Source organism: Phyllobates terribilis, unplaced genomic scaffold (assembly GCF_046119375.1).
Source record: "Phyllobates terribilis strain yellow unplaced genomic scaffold, ASM4611937v1 Scaffold_7__3_contigs__length_470593459, whole genome shotgun sequence".
NCBI classification, from domain to species: domain Eukaryota; kingdom Metazoa; phylum Chordata; class Amphibia; order Anura; family Dendrobatidae; genus Phyllobates; species Phyllobates terribilis.
The window spans coordinates 348,903,276-348,926,620 of NW_027362767.1; the positions used below are offsets into that span (position 1 = coordinate 348,903,276).

General features: G+C 44.7%; 1 protein-coding gene across 5 annotated transcripts in view; it reads left to right on the forward strand.

Annotated features, from left to right (window-relative positions):
- Nucleotides 1-517: 517 nt before the first annotated feature.
- The window catches only part of MCF2 (MCF.2 cell line derived transforming sequence), a 487,909-nt gene continuing 465,081 nt past the window's right edge, over nucleotides 518-23,345 (forward strand). For 2 of the 5 annotated variants that reach the window (XM_073641247.1, XM_073641248.1), the window contains exon 1: nucleotides 518-1,203. In XM_073641247.1, coding sequence (XP_073497348.1) covers nucleotides 1,101-1,203 — 103 coding nt within the window. In that variant the 5' untranslated portion in view covers nucleotides 518-1,100. Of the gene's footprint in view, nucleotides 1,204-11,752; nucleotides 11,775-23,345 lie in introns of those variants that run through there. The other 3 variants (XM_073641251.1, XM_073641250.1, XM_073641249.1) reach the window with 2 other exon arrangements.

Consider the following 23,345-nt stretch of genomic DNA (forward strand, 5'->3'; position numbering starts at 1 on the left):
GTCTGGATTTTCACTGTGGGTACAGAAAATGTTATTCAGCTGGCCTGCAGAATATCCGAGTGAAAAATTACCGCCGCGTGCGCCAGTCTCTTCCGTATTTTGGATGACACTCATCCATTCAAAATAAAAAAAAGTCGGATCACATACGGATCATCCGTTTTGCAAGGATGCATTGCAGTTCTTAACATAAGAAGCTGCATTTTTGTTGTCAGTGATAACAACCGCCGATGTATAAAAACGGACGACGACGCAGATAAAGAATCGCCTAATGATTTTTTTTGCACGCTCGTGTGATCTTAGCCGTATCGTCACATTTATCCGTTGGTTGGTTCATGTAAACTGATGACAAATATTGAATTCTTCTCCCTTTAAGAATGTGCAGCTGAGCCCCGGTGTATATGTATAATGCAGGAAGACGGTGAAGCAGCGCCGTCGTCATTGCGCGGTGTCACATTCCTGACTTTATATGTAACGCAGCCCTGTGGTGTGTGCATTATCCCTGTTTATAGTGCCAGGGGCCCAGCTGATTGGATGTGACGGGGAAGTTAGCAGCAATTATTGTAGGTTCTGGGCAGGAAAAACTACAGGGAGGGAGGAGTGAACTTGAGCTCTGGCTGCACACAGCTATCATTAACACTGATGTGATCAACTCCCGGGGACTCAAATAGCTGCTGCTGTTACAGTCATTCCCGGAGAGCCTCCGGACCGGGCGTACGTGCAGGGTCTTTGAACACTGGGCTTTTTTTTTTTGATGGTGGGAGAACGTCTGGTTGGCACCGAGGATTCCTATCTTTTTTCTAGCAGGCACTGACAGATCTGCAGTCTCACTGCACCTTAGTGGATGTGATGCACCGAGAGCCGGCGTGTTGGATGCCCATCACTGGTGTGTGGCCCTTGTTGAGGCTCACTTGATTTTTTAATTTGGGGTCAGGTACTACAAGTGGTCTCCCTGGAAAGTTGTACTAGGATTTCTACCACAAATCCCAGTCACCGCACATTACTTCAGGGGCCCATCCATGAGACATTGCAGTATGACATGGGGCCACATCTGCGCTGACCCTGCCCAGCCTGGGACCACTCTTCTTCCTCATTGACCTAGGATGGACATGGCATCCCTAGAGACCGTCAGGATATCAGAGGTGGAAATGGAGAAGTATTACAGTCTTCAGCAGGCAGCCTCTCTTCTGTACACATTGCTGGAAAGTAAGTACACCTCTGACCTCCTCCTGTAATACTTTTCATCCTCCCGCAGTCTAGATACGGCATATAGCATCCAGTATCTGAGCTTCCATAGTGTAACTGCAGTGCTGCTCTAGATCCTCCCTATCTGCATGAAAACTTGTGGTGAGAGCTCATTGATGGGACGTCAAGAGAAGCTCAGACTAAGGCCGCGTTCACATGTTCAGTATTGGGTCCGTATTTTGCATCAGTATTTGTAAGCCAAAACCGGGAGTGGAATAGATCATAGAAACACGTCACCACTTCTGCATTTTTTTTACCCACTCCTGATTTTGGCTTACAAATACTGATGTAAAATACTGACCCAATACTGAAGGTGTGAACATGGCCTTCAGCCAAAAAAATGATTAATGATTCACTCAAAAGTTAAGAATGACTAGATTGGTTGTAACAGACCACTGGGTCGCACAACCTCAGATAGGAGGAGTGTGAATGGAGCGATTGGAGTAACCCTTTAATAAAAGTCTTTATAATTGTTACACCTTTGGTTCCATATTCCACAGCACTGTACAGAGACTGTCACCATTCACACCAGCCCATGTCCCCAGTGGGGGTCCCAATCTACCTTACCCATGCTGCCCCATAAAAATGTCTTAGTTTGATAGGCATAAATCATCTGACCTTCTTTAAGGGTTTGTTCACCCGACCGTATTTTCGGTCTGAGTGGTGTCTGTTAAAAAAATGGATATCACTCGGACCAATGTTATTCAATGAGGCAATACTGGTGAAAGATTTTGTTCACTGACTGAATCTGTGTGTGAAAAAAATGCTCAATTTTTCTCTGAAAAAAATCAGATGCCATATGGAGCCAAATAATAGCATCCGATTTTTACAGATATATTGCACGTCTGTAACATAGGAAACTGTAAATGGTCTTGTAAATGATCGATAGCTGCTGCCGTAAAAATTGTCCTACTTTTCTGGATGAAAATCAGATATATTTTTCATACTATTGTGTGGCCTTAGCCTAAAGGTTTATTCCCATCATGTCAGTTCAAGAGCACACAGCTCCCTGCCTCCAGACGTCCTGCTTCCTTGGGGGGGGAGTGTGTTCCTGCCTGATTGACAGTTCGGACAAGCATTATGGTTGCTCCGCTGGTCAGTACTGTGCGCTCCCGATGCTACTAGATGAGGCAGCTTTGCCTCTGCAGCTTCGGAAGAGCAGTATCACTGTAGCTTGCCGGGACCGGGAGCTAACAGCATGCTCCAGCAGTTCCAGACACCAATTTTACAAGCAATTTTGCAAATTCCCTCAGCTAAGAAGATAAGAATATCCATTCAAGGTTACGCAAACTACCTGTCTTTTTTTTTTTAAACGTCTTTTCAATAACCTACATATCATTCAGATCAATGGGGATCTTTTTCTGAGAAGCCACACTGATGGTTGAAAAAGAAAGCACTCTGAAATGCGTTGCTTTGCAGGCAGGAGTGGAGCGCTCATGCAGAAGCTCAACACCTCTGCCTGCTGAGTGTTTTTTATTTTAAACAATCATTGGGGGTCTCAGGATAGGAGCTCAGCACAAACCGGTATATGGGCTCAATGCTCAGCACAGACCGGTGTATGGTCTCAATGCTCAGCACAGACCGGTGTATGGGCTCAATCCTCAGCACAGACCAGTGTATGGGCTCAATGCTCAGCACAGACCGGTGTATGGGCTCAATGCTCAGCACAAACCGGTATATGGGCTCAATGCTCAGCACAGACCGGTGTATGGTCTCAATGCTCAGCACAGACCGGTGTATGGGCTCAATCCTCAGCACAGACCAGTGTATGGGCTCAATGCTCAGCACAGACCGGTGTATAGGCTCAATGCTCAGCACAGACCAGTGTATGGGCTCAACGCTCAGCACAGACCGGTGTATGGGCTCAATCCTCAGCACAGACCGGTGTATAGGCTCAACGCCCAGCACAGACCGGTGTATGGGCTCAATGCTCAGCACAGACCGGTGTATGGGCTCAATGCTCAGCACAGACCGGTGTATAGGCTCAATGTTCAGCACAGACCGGTGTATGGGCTCAATGCTCAGCACAGACCGGTGTATGGGCTCAATGCTCAGCACAGACCGGTGTATGGGCTCAATCCTCAGCACAGACCAGTGTATGGGCTCAATGCTCAGCACAGACCGGTGTATGGGCTCAATGCTCAGCACAGACCAGTGTATGGGCTCAACGCTCAGCACAGACCGGTGTATGGGCTCAACGCTCAGCACAGACCGGTGTATGGGCTCAATGCTCAGCACAGACCGGTGTATGGGCTCAATGCTCAGCACAGACCGGTGTATGGGCTCAATGCTCAGCACAGACCGGTGTATGGGCTCAATGCTCAGCACAGACCGGTGTATGGGCTCAATGCTCAGCACAGACCGGTGTATGGGCTCAATGCTCAGCACAGACCGGTGTATGGGCTCAATGCTCAGCACAGACCGGTGTATGGGCTCAGCGCTCAGCACAGACCGGTGTATGGGCTCAATGCTCAGCACAGACCGGTGTATGGGCTCAATGCTCAGCACAGACCAGTGTATGGGCTCAATGCTCAGCACAGACCGGTGTATGGGCTCAATGCTCAGCACAGACCAGTGTATGGGCTCAACGCTCAGTACAGACCGGTGTATGGGCTCAACGCTCAGCACAGACCGGTGTATGGGCTCAATGCTCAGCACAGACCGGTGTATGGGCTCAACGCTCAACACAGACCGATGTATGGGCTCAATGCTCATGACAGACCGATGTATGGGCTCAATGCTCAGCACAGACCGGTGTATAGGCTCAACACTCAGCACAGACCGGTGTATGGGCTCAACGCTCAGCACAGACCGGTGTATAGGCTCAACGCCCAGCACAGACCGGTGTATGGGCTCAATCCTCAGCACAGACCAGTGTATGGGCTCAATGCTCAGCAGAGACCTGTGTATAGGCTCAATGTTCAGCACAGACCGGTGTATGGGCTCAATGCTCAGCACAGACCGGTGTATGGGCTCAATGCTCAGCAGAGACTGGTGTATAGGCTCAATGTTCAGCACAGACCGGTGTATGGTCTCAATGCTCAGCACAGACTGGTGTATGGTCTCAATGCTCAGCACAGACCGGTGCTGAGCATTGTATAGGCTCAACGCTCAGCACAGACCGGTGTATGGGCTCAACGCTCAGCACAGACCGGTGTATGGGCTCAATGCTCAGCACAGACCAGTGTATTGGCTCAATGCTCAGCAGAGACTGGTGTATAGGCTCAATGTTCAGCACAGACCAGTGTATGGGCTCAATGCTCAGCACAGACCAGTGTATGGGCTCAACGCTCAGTACAGACCGGTGTATGGGCTCAACGCTCAGCACAGACCGGTGTATGGGCTCAATGCTCAGCACAGACCGGTGTATGGGCTCAGCGCTCAGCACAGACCGGTGTATGGGCTCAATGCTCAGCACAGACCGGTGTATGGGCTCAGCGCTCAGCACAGACCGGTGTATGGGCTCAATGCTCAGCACAGACCGGTGTATGGGCTCAATGCTCAGCACAGACCGGTGTATGGGCTCAATGCTAGTCACAGACCGGTGTATGGGCTCAATGCTCATGTCAGACCGATGTATGGGTTCAACGCTCAGCACAGACTGGTGCATGGGCTCAACGCTCAGCACAGACCGGTGTATGGTCTCAATGCTCAGCACAGACCGGTGTATGGGCTCAGCGCTCAGCACAGACCAGTGTATGGGCTCAATGCTCAGTACAGACCGGTGTATGGGCTCAACGCTCAGCACAGACAGGTGTATGGGCTCAACGCTCAACACAGACCGGTGTATGGGCTCAATGGTCAGCACAGACCGGTGTATGGGCTCAACGCTCAGCACAGACCGGTGTATGGGCTCAATGCTCAGCACAGACCGGTGTATGGGCTCAATGCTCAGCACAGACCGGTGTATGGGCTCAATGCTCATGACAGACCGATGTATGGGCTCAATGCTCATGACAGACCGATGTATGGGCTCAATGCTCAGCACAGACCGGTGTATAGGCTCAACACTCAGCACAGACTGGTGTATGGGCTCAACGCTCAGCACAGACCGGTGTATAGGCTCAACGCCCAGCACAGACCGGTGTATGGGCTCAATCCTCAGCACAGACCGGTGTATGGGCTCAATGCTCAGCAGAGACCTGTGTATAGGCTCAATGTTCAGCACAGACCGGTGTATGGGCTCAATGCTCAGCACAGACCGGTGTATGGGCTCAATGCTCAGCAGAGACTGGTGTATAGGCTCAATGTTCAGCACAGACCGGTGTATGGTCTCAATGCTCAGCACAGACTGGTGAATGGTCTCAATGCTCAGCACAGACTGGTGTATGGTCTCAATGCTCAGCACAGACCGGTGTATGGGCTCAACGCTCAGCACAGACCGGTGTATGGGCTCAATGCTCAGCACAGACCAGTGTATTGGCTCAATGCTCAGCAGAGACTGGTGTATAGGCTCAATGTTCAGCACAGACCAGTGTATGGTCTCAATGCTCAGCACAGACCGGTGTATGGGCTCAATGCTCAGCACAGACCGGTGTACGGGCTCAATGCTCAGCACAGACAGGTGTATGGTCTCAATGCTCAGCACAGACCGGTGTATGGTCTCAATGCTCAGCACAGACCGGTGTATGGGCTCAATGCTCAGCACAGACCGGTGTATGGGCTCAACGCTCAGCACAGACCGGTGTATGGGCTCAATGCTCAGCACAGACCAGTGTATGGGCTCAATGCTCAGCAGAGACTGGTGTATAGGCTCAATGTTCAGCACAGACCAGTGTATGGTCTCAATGCTCAGCACAGACCGGTGTATGGGCTCAATGCTCAGCACAGACCGGTGTACGGGCTCAATGCTCAGCACAGACAGGTGTATGGTCTCAATGCTCAGCACAGACCGGTGTATGGTCTCAATGCTCAGCACAGACCGGTGTACGGGCTCAATGCTCAGCACAGACAGGTGTATGGTCTCAATGCTCAGCACAGACCGGTGTATGGTCTCAATGCTCAGCACAGACCGGTGTATGGGCTCAATGCTCAGCACAGACCGGTGTATGGGCTCAACGCTCAGCACAGACCGGTGTATGGGCTCAATGCTCAGCACAGACCAGTGTATGGGCTCAATGCTCAGCAGAGACTGGTGTATAGGCTCAATGTTCAGCACAGACCAGTGTATGGTCTCAATGCTCAGCACAGACCGGTGTATGGGCTCAATGCTCAGCACAGACCGGTGTGCGGGCTCAATGCTCAGCACAGACAGGTGTATGGTCTCAATGCTCAGCACAGACCGGTGTATGGTCTCAATGCTCAGCACAGACCGGTGTATGGGCTCAATGCTCAGCACAGACCGGTGTATGGGCTCAATGCTCAGCACAGACCGGTGTATGGGCTCAATGCTCAGCACAGACCGGTGTATGGTCTCAATGCTCAGCACAGACTGGTGTATGGGCTCAATGCTTGTCACAGACCGGTGTATGGGCTCAATGCTCATGACAGACCGATGTGTGGGCTCAATGCTCAGCCCAGACCGGTGTATAGGCTCAACGCTCAGCACAGACCGGTGTATGGGCTCAACGCTCAGCACAGACCGGTGTATGGGCTCAATGCACAGCACAGACCGGTGTATGGGCTCAATGCTCAGCACAGACCGGTGTATAGGCTCAACGCTCAGCACAGACCGGTGTATGGGCTCAACGCTCAGCACAGACCGGTGTATGGGCTCAATGCTCAGCACAGACCTGTGTATGAGCTCAATGCTCAGCAGAGACTGGTGTATAGGCTCAATGTTCAGCACAGACCGGTGTATGGGCTCAATGTTCAGCACAGACCAGTGTATGGGCTCAATGTTCAGCACACACCAGTGTATGGGCTCAATGTTCAGCACAGACCGGTGTATGGGCTCAATGCTCAGCACAGACCGGTGTATGGTCTCAATGCTCAGCACAGACCGGTGTATGGTCTCAATGCTCAGCACATACTGGTGTATGGTCTCAATGCTCAGCACAGACCGGTGTATGGGCTCAATGCTCAACACAGACCGGTGTATGGGCTCAATGTTCAGCACAGACTGGTGTATGCGCTCAATGCTCAGCACAGACCGGTGTATGGGCTCAATGCTCAGTACAGACCGGTGTATGGGCTCAATGCTCAGCACAGACCGGTGTATGGGCTCAATGCTCAGTACAGACCGGTGCATGGGCTCAATGTGAAGTCTATCGGTCCATGTTCTGTTTGTGCACATGGTGATGTTGCAGCTCAAACGTGTACATATACAGTACAGACCAAAGTTTTGGACACACCTTCTCATTTAAAGATTTTTATGTATTTTCATGATTCACATTGAAGGCATCAAAACTATCAATTAACACATGTGGAATTATATACTTAACAAAAAAGTGTGAAACAACTGAAAATATGTCTTATATTCTAGGTTCTTCAAAGTAGCCACCTTTTGCTTTGATGACTGCTTTGCACACTCTTGGCATTCTCTTGATGAGCTTCAAGAGGTAGTCACCGGAAAGGGTTTTCACTTCACAGGTGTGCCCTGTCAGGTTTAATAAGTGGGATTTCTTGCCTTATAAATGGGGTTGGGACCATCAGTTGTGTGGTTCAGAAGTCTGGTTGATACACAGCTGATAGTCCTACTAAATAGACTGTTAGAATTTGTATTATGGCAAGAAAAAAGCAGCTAAGTAAAGAAAAACGAGTGGCCATCATTACTTTATGAAATGAAGGTCAGTCAGAGCGAAAAATTGGGAAAACTTTGAAAGTGTCCCCAAGTGCAGTTGCAAAAACCATCAAGCGCTACAAAGAAACTGGCTGACATGAGGACCGCCCCAGGAAAGGAAGACCAAGAGTCACCTCTGCTTCTAAGGTTAAGTTTATCCAGTCACCAGCCTCAGAAATCGCAGGTTAACAGCAGCTCAGATTAGAGACCAGGTCAATGCCACACAGAGTTCTAGCAGCAGACACATCTCTTCAACAACTGTTAAGAGGGGACTTTGTGCAGCAGGCCTTCATGGTAAAATAGCTGCTAGGAAACCACTGCTAAGGACAGGCAACAAGCAGAAGAGACTTGTTTGGGCTAAAGAACACAAGGAATGGACATTAGACCAGTGGAAATCTGTGCTTTGGTCTGATGAGTCCAAATTTGAGATCTTTGGTTCCAACCACCGTGTCTTTGTGCGATGCAGAAAAGGTGAACGGATGAACTCTACATGCCTGGTTCCCACCGTGAAGCATGAAGGAGGAGGTGTGATGGTGTGGGGATGCTTTGCTGGTGACACTGTTGGGGATTTATTCAAAATTGAAGGCATACTGAACCAGCATGGCTACCACAGCATCTTGCAGCGGCATGCTATTCCATCCGGTTTGCGTTTAGTTGGACCATCATTTATTTTTCAACAGGACAATGATCCCAAACACACCGCTAGGCTGTGTAAGGGCTATTTGACCAAGAAGAGTGATGGGGTGCTACGCCAGATGACCTGGCCTCCACAATCACCAGACCTGAACCAAATCGAGATGGTTTGGGGTGAGCTGGACCACTGAGTGAAGTCAAAAGGGCCAACAAGTGCTAAGTATCTCTGGGAACTCCTTCAAGATTGTTGGAAGACCATTTCCGGTGACTACCTCTTGCAGCTCATCAAGAGAATGCCAAGAGTGTGCAAAGCAGTCATCAAAGCAAAAAGTGGCTACTTTGAAGAACCTAGAATATAAGACATATTATCAGTTGTTTCACACTTTTTTGTTAAGTATATAATTCCACATGTGTTAATTCATAGTTTTGATACCTTCAGTGTGAATGTACAATTTTCATAGTCATGAAAATACAGAAAAATCTTTAAATGAGAAGGTGTGTCCAAACTTTTGGTCTGTACTGTATATATATATATATATATATATATATATTGATATAAATATAAATCTAGGTACCATGTAAGCATTAAATATCAGTTAGCCAGTAATCTAAGCAGAAATATCATTACTCTGTTAGAGAAAGTTGAGCGCTCTCAGGATCTCTCCTTAAATACTTGGATGACTCCTACCGAGGGTCATGTAAAATCCTCTTTTTATTGAACATTTTGAAGAGTTTAGTTTTATTGAATTCTGACTTGAGGGGGATCTGTTACATTCCTCTGCACAGTTTATCTTTCTCTATACTTCAATGTTTTGGAATGCAGATATTTCCTTATGGAAGCAAAATCTATCTCATAGGAAGTAATTCTGCACATACAAAGCTTCCCCACTACTGGTCTGGGCTGGTAGTAGTTCAGCCATCTAGAATCTCAGGAGCTCGCTGTTATCTCCTGGTCCCATCCAGCTTCAGTCCCATTTCACGGCTGCCTCATGTAGGAGCTTCAGGAGCACCCAATCTGAGCCTGCAGCGTGACTATGCTACTAGACTGAACTGTCACTCAAGCAGAAGCCCAACCTCCCCCCAAAGCAAGCAGGAAGCTGAGTGTGCTCCTGAAGAAAAAAAATACTAATATCCATGTAATATAGGGGGGGGGGGGGTCCGCAATTCAAGACTTTTATATATTAAATAAAATAGAGACCAGCCATATAGTCACCAAATGTGATAGACCCTGCATGTCCATGAATGACATCGACCGTCCACTGATTTGATTGGGAGCTGGGCAATTCTTGCACTGTAGGGGCAGTGCTTGCTTTCAGATTCCCCCACACATTAATACTGCGGGGGTCTTCGCAGCAGATTATTCCATTGTCCAAGGCTGACCTTTGGAAAGGAATTCCCAGCATATGAATGAAGTGTTGCCGCTTTATTGATATTTCACAACTATATCTCCCCTTTCAGGTTGTAGATTTTCAACAGTCATTTCTGTTCTTCACTTCTCATTCTGACGTTTCCTTGAAAAACACTTTGCCAGTTAAGTGATGAGCTGCCGTTTACTTACAGGAAGTGCCTATCAATACTAATGCTATAGAGTGGATGGGCTCCGAGCTGGATTATAGGCTGATGTGTCATTAATCTGCTGTGACAGGCTTTTGGCAGAAGCAAACCTAAGACTTGTCCCTCGAGAAAGTAGTCGACATTCGTAGAATGAAATATTGGAGTCATTGCTCTTAACTTTAGTTAAATTCCAGTTATTGATTGACAATGATAGATTATAACTTTCCAGGATAATTTGACAGTGGTCAGTCCTGTGACCCGCACCTCTTATCATTTGGGTTGGCTTTCTTCAGTTTGTGAGGTTTATATAGCACTTCCAATGTATAGTGAGTGATCAGTCAAGCTAATAATTCAATTTCCAGGAGCCTGGAGCATGGGCAGTGTGACTGCCGAGTTCACAAAAAAATCTGATGATTGAGGCTAATCTATGACCTTAAATAGTTTTGTTCTAGATTGTCCTTAGCGCTTCCATCTATTGTAATAAAGATGATCTGGTGTACTTAGTTTGAAAATCGAAGTCAGAATGGCTGTATAATCCCAAAATTAAACTGAGCATTTTATGAGTCCTGCTAAAGAGTAAAAGTCTCCAGCATAACTGACACCAGCAGCTTGTACTGAGCAGTGTGAGATCTCAACAGGGAGGAGGGACACTGAGGAGCTGCCAATCAACCTAGGTGGGGAAGGATTGAGTATAACTTCCATAAAGGATCATACAGTCATTCTGACTTCAAATTTCAAATTACGTAAACCAGCCTCATCAAGTATAAGATAGCTAGTTAGTTAACCCTTTCAACTAAGGGCAAATATTCATTTTAGCACTTTTATTTCTTCCTCTCGTGACTTCTTTTTCCGTCAGCATATGAAAACTTTTATTTTTTTGCAGGACAAGTTGTAATTTTAAACTACACAATTCACTTTAGCATATATAAAATACTGAAAAATGGGAAAAAATTCCAGATGGGATGAAATGGTAAAAAAAAATCTTACAAATCTGCTAATTTTTTTGGGGTCTTGCTTTTTACAAAACTCATTGTGTAGTAAAAATAACTTGATAACATGGAGCTTTAGGTCAGTGGGATTCGGATGATAACAAATTTATCCTGTTTTTTTGCTTTTAAAAAATTCATAAGTTTGTGAAAAAAAATTTGGTATGTGTCGACATATTTTAAGAACTACATTTATTTTATTTTTCTCTCCGTGGAGTTGTTTGAGGTCTTGTCTTGATCGTTTTTTATTAATTAATTATTCAGTAGGAATGATGACCACAAAAACCTACATTTCTTTTCCTTTCCCTTTACAACATTTACAGATGCAGCAAAACCGAATATGATTTTTTTTTATTGAAATAGGAAAAGGGGCGTATTTTGAACATTTATTTTCTTTTACATTTGTTAAATATTTATTAAACTTTGTTAACTTATTTTTTTTACGTTTTATAGCCCCCCCCCTGGGATCTAATCACTGAAAGAGAACCTGTCAGCACAATTGTTTCATGTAAAGAAACGTCAGGGCTATAATGGAGCTGTGATACTGATTACATTGATACAGTTGGTAAAGAAATCCGCTGTCAGTGTGCTTCGAGTCCGCTTCATATACATGCACCATAATCTGTCGTACATGAACGGTAAGGTGTGGGATGGGGTTAATAATCTATGCATTGTGTATTGTGGAAATTGGTAACAGACTAGCTTGAATTTCATAGTGGAAATAGATGGAAAATAATTAGGTGGGAAGGTGCGCTGAACTGTTTGGAGACGCCAAGAGTGCAACGAGCTCCTGTGCTTGGTTGTGTTGATGGACTCTCTTTAAAGGGGTTTTCCACTACTAGGACAACCCCTTCTTGAGCTAAAATAAAAAAGCTTATACTCACCCCCCGTGCTGGCGCCGTTCCAGTGGTGTCGACAATCGCGTTCCCGGGGCTTGTTATGACACGTGAGCCCGGTGCCCAATCAGCTCTGTCCCACCTTCAGACAAATCGAACATCAAGAGGAAGTGAGAGAGCCGCCGCAGCCTGGACATCCTCTTGATGTTCAATTTGTCTGAAGGCGGGACAGAGCTGATTGGGCAACGGGCTCACGTGTCATAACAAGCGTGCGAAAGCCCCAGGACGGCTAGGGCCGACACCACTGCAACGCGCCGGTACTGGAGGTAAATATAGGCTTTTTATTTTTTCAGGGCCAAGCATGGGGTATGAGAAGGGGTTGTCCAAATTGTGGACAACTACTTTAAGGCCTCTTTCAAATGCCCGTGTTTAATCATCTATGTGTAAAAATGGCGCCGGTGTAATCAGTATTGTGCATCAGTGTGCCATCATTGTGTTCATTTTTACTATCAGTGTGTCATCAGTGTTTTTCACAGATGGAGATGAAAAGAAATGAGAAAGCTTCCCCTATAATTTACAATATTAAACACGGACCCACAGACTTGTATTGACCCTTGTCATTCATGCTGTCGGTAAAAAACAGACATGTCTCCCTGTGTTTTGCATGGTCACACGGTCCGTGAAATACACAGACATGTGAACGTCAGCACATAATTATAATGGGTACTTGTTGTATCTGTGGATAATAAAGACATGTGAACCCCAGCATAGATTGTAATGGTTACGTGTTTTATATGGACCCATAAACTAGTATTGACCCTTTTCATCCGGGCTGCCATAAAAAAAGACACGTGAACAGCAGCATAGATTATAGTGGGCATGTGTTTTTTTTTTCTGGCAGCCTGGATGAAAAGGGTCAATATACAAGTCTACGGGTCCGTGTAAGACACATACAGCATCCATGTGCCATCTGTGTTTAACATTGCAAAGTATAGGAGAAGCTTTGTCATTTATTCATTTTTATTTATTTTATTCACTTATATAGCGCCATTAATTCCACAGCGCTTTACAGACATTATCATCACTGTCCCCATTGGGGCTCATAATCTACATTCCCTATCACTATGTCTTTGGGTGTGGGAGGAAACCGGAGAACCTGGAGGAAACCCACACAAACACGGGGAGAACATACAAACTCCTTGCAGGTGTTGTCCTAGGTGGGATTTAAGCCTAGGATCCCAGCGTGGCAAAGCAACAGTGCTAACCACTGAGCCACCGTGCTGCTCTTTTATTTATTTATTCATCCATAAGTGTAAAGCGCTGATGACACACTGATGGAAAACACTGATGACACCGGTACCATTTTTTCACGTACGTGTTTAAACATGGACGTGTGAATGAAGCCTTAACTGTTATAATACCAATGGTTATATCCAAAACAAATGATGAGAACATTACATATGTAACTGTAAGCATTTCCATAAATTAGATGTTAATTGGCATATAGAAGAGTTGAACAATCATGACCTCACAGATAATGAGGCGCAGGCAATTAGAGGACGTCTGACTCACATCTGTACTTGGCATGAAGCGGCATGTAATGTTGTGATCATGCCTGATTTAAGCCAGGGCTAAAAATGAGGTTAGTTGGTGTTCTGTTGCAGTAATGACACCACCAGTTTCAGCACTTATGCTCAAGTAGTTTTTGTCTCAACTTGATTTTGTAAATTGAGGAATGTACATACAAAGAATAAATCACATCCACCGTTGTGCTGAACGCAGGGAGATATACTCACGGGTTAGATGTAAAGTTGAGCTTTCCTTCACAGAGCGTAAAGATTTAGTCTCCTGCCGTAGCTCGGTATCTAACCACCCTGCCCAAGCCCATGTGGCTTCTTAGCACCTCAGTGCAGATTTTCTTAGGACAATTCATAAACCTTTTCGCTAAAGGAGCATAGTCGATGTTAATTTGCAACAAACGTGGGTGTTTTGGGCCAATCTTGGGGTCTTGGATGTGGTGTTAAAAGGCAAGATGTGGTCACCAAGGATTATACCATTTTTTCTACATGCCATTAATAAGTTAAACAGGTTGTCCACTACTTTTACATTGATGTACTATCCGTGGAATAGGGCATCAATGTCTGATCGGCTGGGGTCCGACACCTAGGACGCTCGCTGATTAGCCGCCATTGGTGGCGGCGGCAGCGGCTGCCAGCCAGAATTACTTACTTGCCGAGCTTGGCCATCTACTTGTAGTGGCTGCTGCGGGGTACTGTACATCTGTCTCCTATTCAAAGCAATGTGCAATACCAAGCCCCGGCCAAGCTCGGCAAGTAAGTACTTCTGGCTGGCAGCCGCCACTGATAACAGCTGATCGGCGGGGTGCCAAGTGTCAAACCATGGTTGATCAGACATTGATGTAAAAGTAGTGGACAACCTATTTAACCCTTTCACCCCGAAGCCTATTTTCACCTTCCTGACCAGACCAATTTTTTAAATTCTGACCAGTGCCACTTTATGAGGTAATAACTCTGGAACACTTCAACGCATCCCACTGATTCTAAGACTGTTCTTTCGTGATATATTGTACTTCATGAAAGTGGTAACATTTCTTTGATATGACTTACGTTTATTTGTGAAAAAATTGGAAATTTGGCAATTTTCAAACTTTTAATTTTCATGTCCTTAAATAAGAGCGATATGTCACACAAAATAGTTAATCAATAACATTTCCCACATGTCTACTTTACATCAGCACAATTTTTGAAACATAATTTCTTTTTGTTAAGAAGTGAGAAGGGTTAAAAGTTGACCAACGATTTCTCATTTTTACAACAAAATTTAAAAAAAACATTTTTTTAGGGACCACATCACATTTGAAGTGACTTTGAGGGGTCTGTATGACAGAAAATACCCAAAAGTGACACCATTCTAAAAACTGCACCCCTCACAGTCCTTAAAACCACATTCAATAAGTTTATTAACCCTTCAGGTGCTTCACAGGAATTAATGGAACGTGGAAGGAAAAGATAAACATTTAACTTTTTTAACACAAATTTTCCTTTAGACCCAATTTTTTTACTTTAACAAGAGTAGCAGGAGAAAATGGACCCCAAATTTTTTGCATTTTCATAAGGGTAACAAGAAAAATTGCATCATACAATTTGTTGTGCAATTTCTCTTGAATACGCTGATAGCCAATATGTGGAGGAAAACTACTGTTTGGGCTTGGAAGGGAAGGAGCTCCATTTGACTTTTTGAATGTAAAATTTGCTTGAATAATTAGTGGATGCCATGTCACGTTTGGGGAGCCCCTGATGTGCCTAAACAGTGGAAACCCCCCACAAGTGATACCATTTTGGAAACTAGACCCCTTAAGGAACTTATCTAGATGTGTGGTGAGCACATTGAACCCCCAGGTGCTTCACAGAAGTTTATAACATTGAGCCGTAAAAATAAAATTTTCCCATTTTTCCCACAAAAATGTTTTTCAGCACCCAATTTTGCATTTTCATAAGAGTAACAGGAGAAATTGCCCCATACCATTTGTTGTGCAATTTCTCCTGAGTAAGCCGATACCCCATATATGGAGGAAAACCACTGTTTGGGTGCATGGCAGGGCTCGGAAGGGAAGGAGCACCATTTGACTTTTTGAATTTAAAATTAGCTTGAATAATTAACGGACGCCATGTTGCGTTTGGGGAGCCCCTGATGTGCCTAAACAGCGGAAACCCCCCACAAGTGGCACCATTTTGGAAACTAGACCCCTCAGGGAACTTATTTAGATTTGTGGTGAGCACCTTGAGCCCCCAGATGCTTCACAGAAGTTTATAACATTGAGCTGTGAAAAAAAAAAAAAAATTTCCAACAAAAATGTTTTTTAGCACCAAATTTTGCATTTTCACAAGGGTAACAGAGAAAATGGACCCTGAAATTTGTTGCGAAATTTCTCCTGAGTATACCGATACCCCATATGAGGTCGAAAACTACTTTTGAGGCACAGTGTAAAGCTCCTAAGGGAAGAAGCGCCATATTGGAGTTCAGATTTTGCTGAACTGGTTTGAGGGTGCCACGTCACATTAGTAGAGCCCTTGAGGTGCCAGACCAGCAGAACCCCCCATAAGTGACCCCACTTTACAAACTACACCTCTCAATGAATTCATCTAGGAGTGCAGCGATCATATTGACACCACAGGTGGGTCACAGAATTTTATACCATTGGGCAGTGAAGAAAAAAGAATTACATTTTTACCACCAAAATTTTGTTTTAGCCCCAGATTTTACATTTTCATACTGGGAAATGGGTAAAAATAGCACCAAAATTTGTCCCACAATTTCTGCTAATTTGTGGCTGTACAGTACTGCTTGGCCACTTGGCGAGACTCAGGAGGGATGGAGCGCCATTTGCCTCCTGTAGCGCAGACTCTCCTAGAATAGTTTGCGGACTCCATATAGAGAGCCCCTAAGTGCTAGAACAGCAGAATCTCCCCTCATGTGACCCCATTTTGGAAATTATAACCTTTTGGGAATTTATCTACAGGTGTAGTGATGATTTTGCTCCATGGGTGTTTTGCAGAAACAAGCAGCATTGGATGTTGCAGAATGAAAATTACAAACTGCCATTGTAGTGACCAGTATGTTGTAGTGACCAGTACGTTGTGGTTTAGGCACACTGGGACTCAGAAGGGAGGTGGGCATTTGGATTTGGGAGTGCAGAATTTCTTTTATGGGGCGATGAGCCATTTTACTTTTCTGGATTTTTGTACTACCAGTAATGTGGAAGCCCTCTATATTTCCATTAACAGATGACGGATCTGAGTGGGGGCTTTTTTGTGGATTGAGTTGAAGCTTTTATTGGGAACATTTTACATAACATTTAGGATCACATTTATCCAGAGCTCTACGCTGAGCACTTACTTTGTGGTTTCTAACTCTCCAAGTGATGTGATTCAGATGAAACCCCCGATGGATCCATTCACTATAATGAGGCAGCAGAGTTACTCTGAACTCCACCTGACCTCTGTTCAGCAGTGTCCTTCTTTTCATAGGTGCACAAAATTGTGGAGGCCGCGTTTTTATGCATGCCTAAAAAGACAGACACCGCTGGATCACTGGTCCTATGGTGTCCACAGTGCCTCTATCTGCCTCACTATAGGGAATCTTCCGCCGGGGGTTCCATCTGAATCACGTGTTTCAGAGATTTACACCCAAACCCCGGTGTAATCGCTCAGCGTAGAGCACAGGATAAATGTGAGTCGAGCCTTACTGCGATCTTTGGGAGGGAGAATGAACAAATCAACAGCAGGTAAAGAATTATTTTTATTTATTTTTTACGCCTTTCCTCGTGCGGTATAAGTGATTAGACGACTTTTTATTCTTCGGGTCGGTGCGATTACAGTGATACCAGATTTATATCGGGTTTTTATGTTCGCCATATTTAGACAGCAATAATTTTTCCATATTTCAGCCGAGAGAGTCATGTGAGTGCTTGTTTATTTCGAAACAAGTTTACATTTTTATTGGTACCATTTTTGGGCACATGACATTTTTTGATCACTTTGTATTTTGATTTTTGCAAGGCAGAATGAACAAAAACCAGCAATACAGGAATTTTTTTTTTCTTATGCCATTCTGCGTGTGGTAAAATTGATAAGGCAGATTAATTCTTCGGGTCAGTATAATTACAGCGATACAAGACTTATATAATTTTTTTATGTTTTGACGTTTTTACACAATAAAACTATTTTATAGAAAAAATAATACATTTTTGCATCTCTTTATTCTGAGAGCTGTCATTTTTTTATTTTTCTGGTGACGGAGCTGAATGGCTGCTTGTTTTTTGCGGGACAAAATGATGTTTTCAGCGGTACCATTTTTATTTACATTTGTCTTTTTGATCACGTTTTATTGTACTTTTTGTTCGGCAGTATGATGATAAAGCATAGTTTTTTTGCCTCTTTTTTTTTTCACGGTGCTCACTGAAGGGGTTAACTAGTGGGAAAGTTTTATAGGTCAAGTCGTTCTGGATGTGGAGATACCACATATGTGTACTTTTTTTTATTTTATTTATTTATTTTTTTACATAAATAAATGTACTTATTGGAATAATATTTTTTGCTTTTTTTTGTTCTTTATTTTGGGATTTTTTTTAAATATTTTTACAATTTTTAAGAATTTTTTTTTCATTGTCCCACTATGGGACATCATCTCTACACTGACAGATCGCTGATCTGATACTCTGCAATGCTTCTGCACTGCAGGGCATCAGAGCAGCGTCGGACAGGCAGGGAGGAGGTGTGTCCGCTCCTGCTCTGAGCTGAAGGACCCTGAAGGCCATCTTGTGTTGTGCCGATGGGAGCAGACAGAGAGCTCACTACCTCTGCGATGCCCCTTGATGTCACTGTCACTATTGACAGAGGCATCAGAGGGGTTAAACGTCCATGATCGGTGCTAGCACTGATCGTGGGCGTTGCTGCAGGCTGTCAGCTCTCATATAGAGCTGACACCTGCACTGGATCGCGGCGGCGCTCAGCGGGAGCCCGCGCGATCGAGAAGTATATCTATGGCAGTTTGCGGGAATGCAGCTCTCACAACGCCGTGCGTATACGGCACATGTCGTGAAGGGGTTAAGCATCATTGCAAATAGTTTTAAAAAGTTATTCCCATCTCTGATTTTCATACCTGAAGCAGGGACAACTGATTCTAGATCCTGGCCTCCAGAGGTGAGGTTACTACAACAGCCATGCACATGTGCAATAGGTTGCTTGCGTAAATCCCATAAAAATGAATGGGAATTATGGAAACTATGCTTCTGCAACTCATGAGTTACACCAACAGTGCTGCTCGCTTTGCTATGCTGTTTCTGTTACTCTAATTCATTCATGAAAGTTATGTAATCAGCGTAGCCCAGCTGCACTCTGCTGTTTTCGTAAATCCACCTCTGGTGGGCAGAACCTTAAAGGGGTATTCCCATCTCCATGATCCTATCCCAATATGTAGTAGGTGTAATAATAATAATAAAAATGTTAGTGTGAAGACACAGGGTCTTTCATGGGCATAATATTACTCAGACAACACAGTGTGAGGGTTAAACTGTGTGGCAATACTTTATTGAACTACCAAATAGACAATAACATATGGAATAGTCCCAGCAAATACTCAAGATAGTGCAAAATTACAGTCTCACCCTTTCGCTGGCCCGCCGGGAATAGAGCAACTGCGACTTTGGGACTTCCAGGGCCAACTAACTCAACCAGTGGCCCCCCCGCTTTTGGCGGGCATTCACAGAGAGGAGGTAGTGGCAAGCTTAGGAAGCTGACAATCCATTGAGGTACGTGGCCAGGAGATCTGAAGATCCCACCCTGGCTTCTCCTAACATATCAATGGATCCAGGTCACAACCTGGATTTCTCCAGGTGTATTCATTGGTTCCAGGTGACCGGATGGTCCCAACCTGGCTAATCCAAACATATGCATGGGACCAGGTGACCAGAGGGTCACAATCCTGGCTTTCCCCAAACGTATCCATGGGATCAGGTGACCAGATGGTCCCATCCTGGCATCTCAGAACATATCCATGAGACCAGGTGACTGAAAGGTCACAATTCTGGTTTCCCCAAATGTCTCCATAGGGTCAGTGATGGTCAATGGAGCAGATCTGTATCCTTCCAGCCAGGGCAGTGTTCCCTTAGGCTGACATCTAAATCTGTGTCCCTCAGGATGGAGCTATGCTACCAAGCTGCAGTCCTGAAGAATCTCTCTGATAGTCTTGCACACATCTGTGACTCAGGTCATCATTCACAGGTCAGGTGGGAAGGTGAAGGGCTCATGTCTCATTGTTTGAGCATTTAATCAATTTGCATAACTTTTACTCCTCTGCTCTGCGAGTCACCAAGCCACAGGGTCCACACACTGGTTAATCAGCATATTTAGCAAACAATCATTGTTCGCAGACCAAGAGAAGTCAACGTGGCACCCCGCTACTACAGGTACCACAGAACCCAAAAGGGTGCATGGACGGACTTCTCCACCAGATGCCCTCATTACATAACAGACACCTCCACCCTTCCACCTCATACCACCAGAGGGAGCCCTGTTAGGGATATATATACTGGAGGGTGGAGTTAGGTAGTGAGAGTGTGTGCTGGCACAGAGATCAGTAAAGAAGCAGCATGTGAGCTGCTGTGCTGAGGGCCAGCCAGGGCCTAAAGCACGTGCTGAAGCCTTGGGGCCTAGAGCGGGGCCGGAGGCAAGGAGAAGAGTGAGAGGAGTTATGGGGGCAGAGGAGCATCTTAGGCTCACCCCAGAATAAAAGCCGGACACCGGGTCCGCGCCTACAGGGTCCTCTACGCCCAGTAGGGACAACCGGTATACCAGGAGGATTCTAGACCCCTGGTCCACCTGAAGCTACAATCATTTAAAGAATATAAACTTGGTTTTAAAGGAAGATATACTACAAATCCAATAAAATCATTATTTTTATTTCATCAATTTAAGAACATAATAAAAAACAAGTAAAAAGCAGGTACCTTGAAAACTAATCAAAGAAGATCTTTCCAGATCATCTTAAACACATGTAGCATTACTTATTCTCAGAGAAATATCTACAAAGATGCCAATATTGCACCAATCCCAAATAGTAAATAGCTATGACAACTATTATATCTAAATTGCATTACTCCCATAAATATAAAGTGCTAAAGATAAAAAATATAAATAGTATTATGCACAGTACATTCAGATATAGGGCAAAAAATATTTAGACAAGTGTCACTTCCTATATATAAATAAAATCATACAATGATCATATATAAATATAAAGTGCTCGAATAACTAAATTAATAATGTTAAATACAGTGTATTCCAAATATAAAGTGACGAAAAAAATATTTAGACAAGTGTCTCTCCCTATATCTAGGCAAAAATATTCAGTATACACTTATGATTCATACTATGGCATAATAGCAAAGGAGTTGCACTTTTCAAAGATTCAAGTAAACATTGGATATTACTAGAGAACGGATGATGGGTGCATATAATGACATCAGAACTTAAACAACCATTATACTATAATACTTACACGTGAATTGTTTGTACTGGTATATGCCTGGAGGTCTCCTTAGAAAGGAACTGCCCCGACGACGCCGTTTCGCTATATGCTTCTTCAATATGATTTTATTTATATATAGGAAGTGACACTTGTCTAAATATTTTTTGCCCTATATCTGAATGTACTGTGCATAATACTATTTATATTTTTAATCTTTAGCACTTTATATTTATGGGAGTAATGCAATTTAGATATAATAGTTGTCATAGCTATTTACTATTTGGGATTGGTGCAATATTGGCATTTTTGTAGATATTTCTCTGAGAATAAGTAATGCTACATGTGTTTAAGCTGATCTGGAATGGTCTTCTTTGCTTAGTTTTCAAGCTACCTGCTTTTTACTTGTTTTTTATTATGTTCTTAAATTGATGAAATAAAAATAATGATTTTATTGGATTTCTAGTATATCTTCCTTTAAAACCAAGTTTATATAACTGTGGTTTATGTGTGTAATATATCTATGTTGGAGGAATATTTGTTGACCTTTTTGATATAAAATCATTTAAAGAACTAGGAACCACGAAGGCCCCAGCATCCAGGGATAGTGGTAGCCAGAAGAAAGTTCTTACCACCAAGCATGCAGGTGAGGAGAGTGAAAGAGTACAGAAGCTAGGCCTAGTTTCAGGCTGGTCAGAAGCTTCAGAGAGAGAGGAAGAAACAGATCAGGAGGCCTTATACCCGCTCACTGGGGAGAGCCCAGAAGTGCACCCTTCCTATCAAGTACCCTGGACAGTACCTGCCGTCTACACCAATAAAGGTACTGAAGCGAACCTCCTGTGTGCGTGTCTGTTATTCTCCCCTGGCCCGGCTGGGCCACCTCTCACCTGCATACCTTTCATCAACCCTGCCCGCTCCGCCTGTGGGCAGGGCACTGCAAGACCTTAGGTATCCATGGTTATGAACAATCATATAGTGACAGTTGGGTATTTTAAATATAAATATATATATATATATATATATATATATATATATATATATATATACACTGCTCAAAAATATAAAGGAAACACTTAAACAACCAGAAATGCCACCCCACACCATTACTGACCCACTGCCAAACCAGTCATGCTGAAGGATGTTGCAGGCAGCAGATTGCTCTCCATGGCGTCTCCAGACTCTGTCACGTCTGTCACATGTGCTCAGTGTGAACCTGCTTTCATCTGTGAAGAGCACAGGGCGCCAGTGGCGACTTTGCCAATCCTGGTGTTCTGTGGCAAATGCCAAGCGTCCTGCACGGTGTTGGGCTGTGAGCACAACACCCATCCGTGGACGTCGGGCCATCATACCACCCTCATGGAGTCGGTTTCTAACCAGTTGTGCAGACACATGCACATTTGTGGCCTGCTGGAGGTCATTTTACAGGGCTCTGGCAGTGCTTCTCCTGTTCCTCCTTGCACAAAGACGGAGGTAGTGGTCCTGCTGCTGGGTTGTTGCCCTCCTAGGGCCCCCTCCACATCTCCTGGTGTACTGGCCTGTCTCCTGGTAGCGCCTCCAGGCTCTGGACACTACGCTGACAGACACAGCAAACCTTCTTGCCACAGCTCGCATTGATGTGCCATCCTGGATGAGCTGAACTACCAGAGCAACTTCTGTGGGTTGTAGAGTCCGCCTCATGCTACCACAAGTGTGAAAGCACAACCAACATTCAAAAGTGACCAAAACATCAGCCAGAAAGCATTGGTACTGAGATGTGGTCTGACTGCCATTAGGTACCGAGATGAGATCCTCAAACCCCTTGTGAGACCATATGCTGGTGCAGTTGGCTCTGGGTTCCTTCTAATGCAGGACAATTCCAAATCCTCATGTGGCTGGAGTGTATCAGCAGTTCCTGAAAGATGAAGGCATTGAAGCTATGGACTGGCTCGCCCATTCCCCTGACCTGAATCCGATTGAGCACATCTGGGACATCATGTCTCGCTCCATCCACCAGCGTCACGTTGCACCACAGACTGTCCAGGAGTTGGCGGATGCTTTAGTCCAGGTCTGGGAGGAGATCCCACAGGAGTCCATCCGCAACCTCATCAGGAGCATGCCCAGGCGTTGTAGGGAGGTCATACAGGCACGTGGAGGCCACACACAATACTGAGCCTCATTTTGACTTGTTTTAAGGACATTACATCAAAGTTGGATCAGCCTGTAGTGTTTTTCCACTTTAATTTTGGGGGTGACTCCAAATCCAGGCCTCTATTGGTTAATAAATTTGATTTCCATTGATGATTTTTGTGTGACTTTGTTGTCAGCACATTCAACTTTGTACAGAACAAA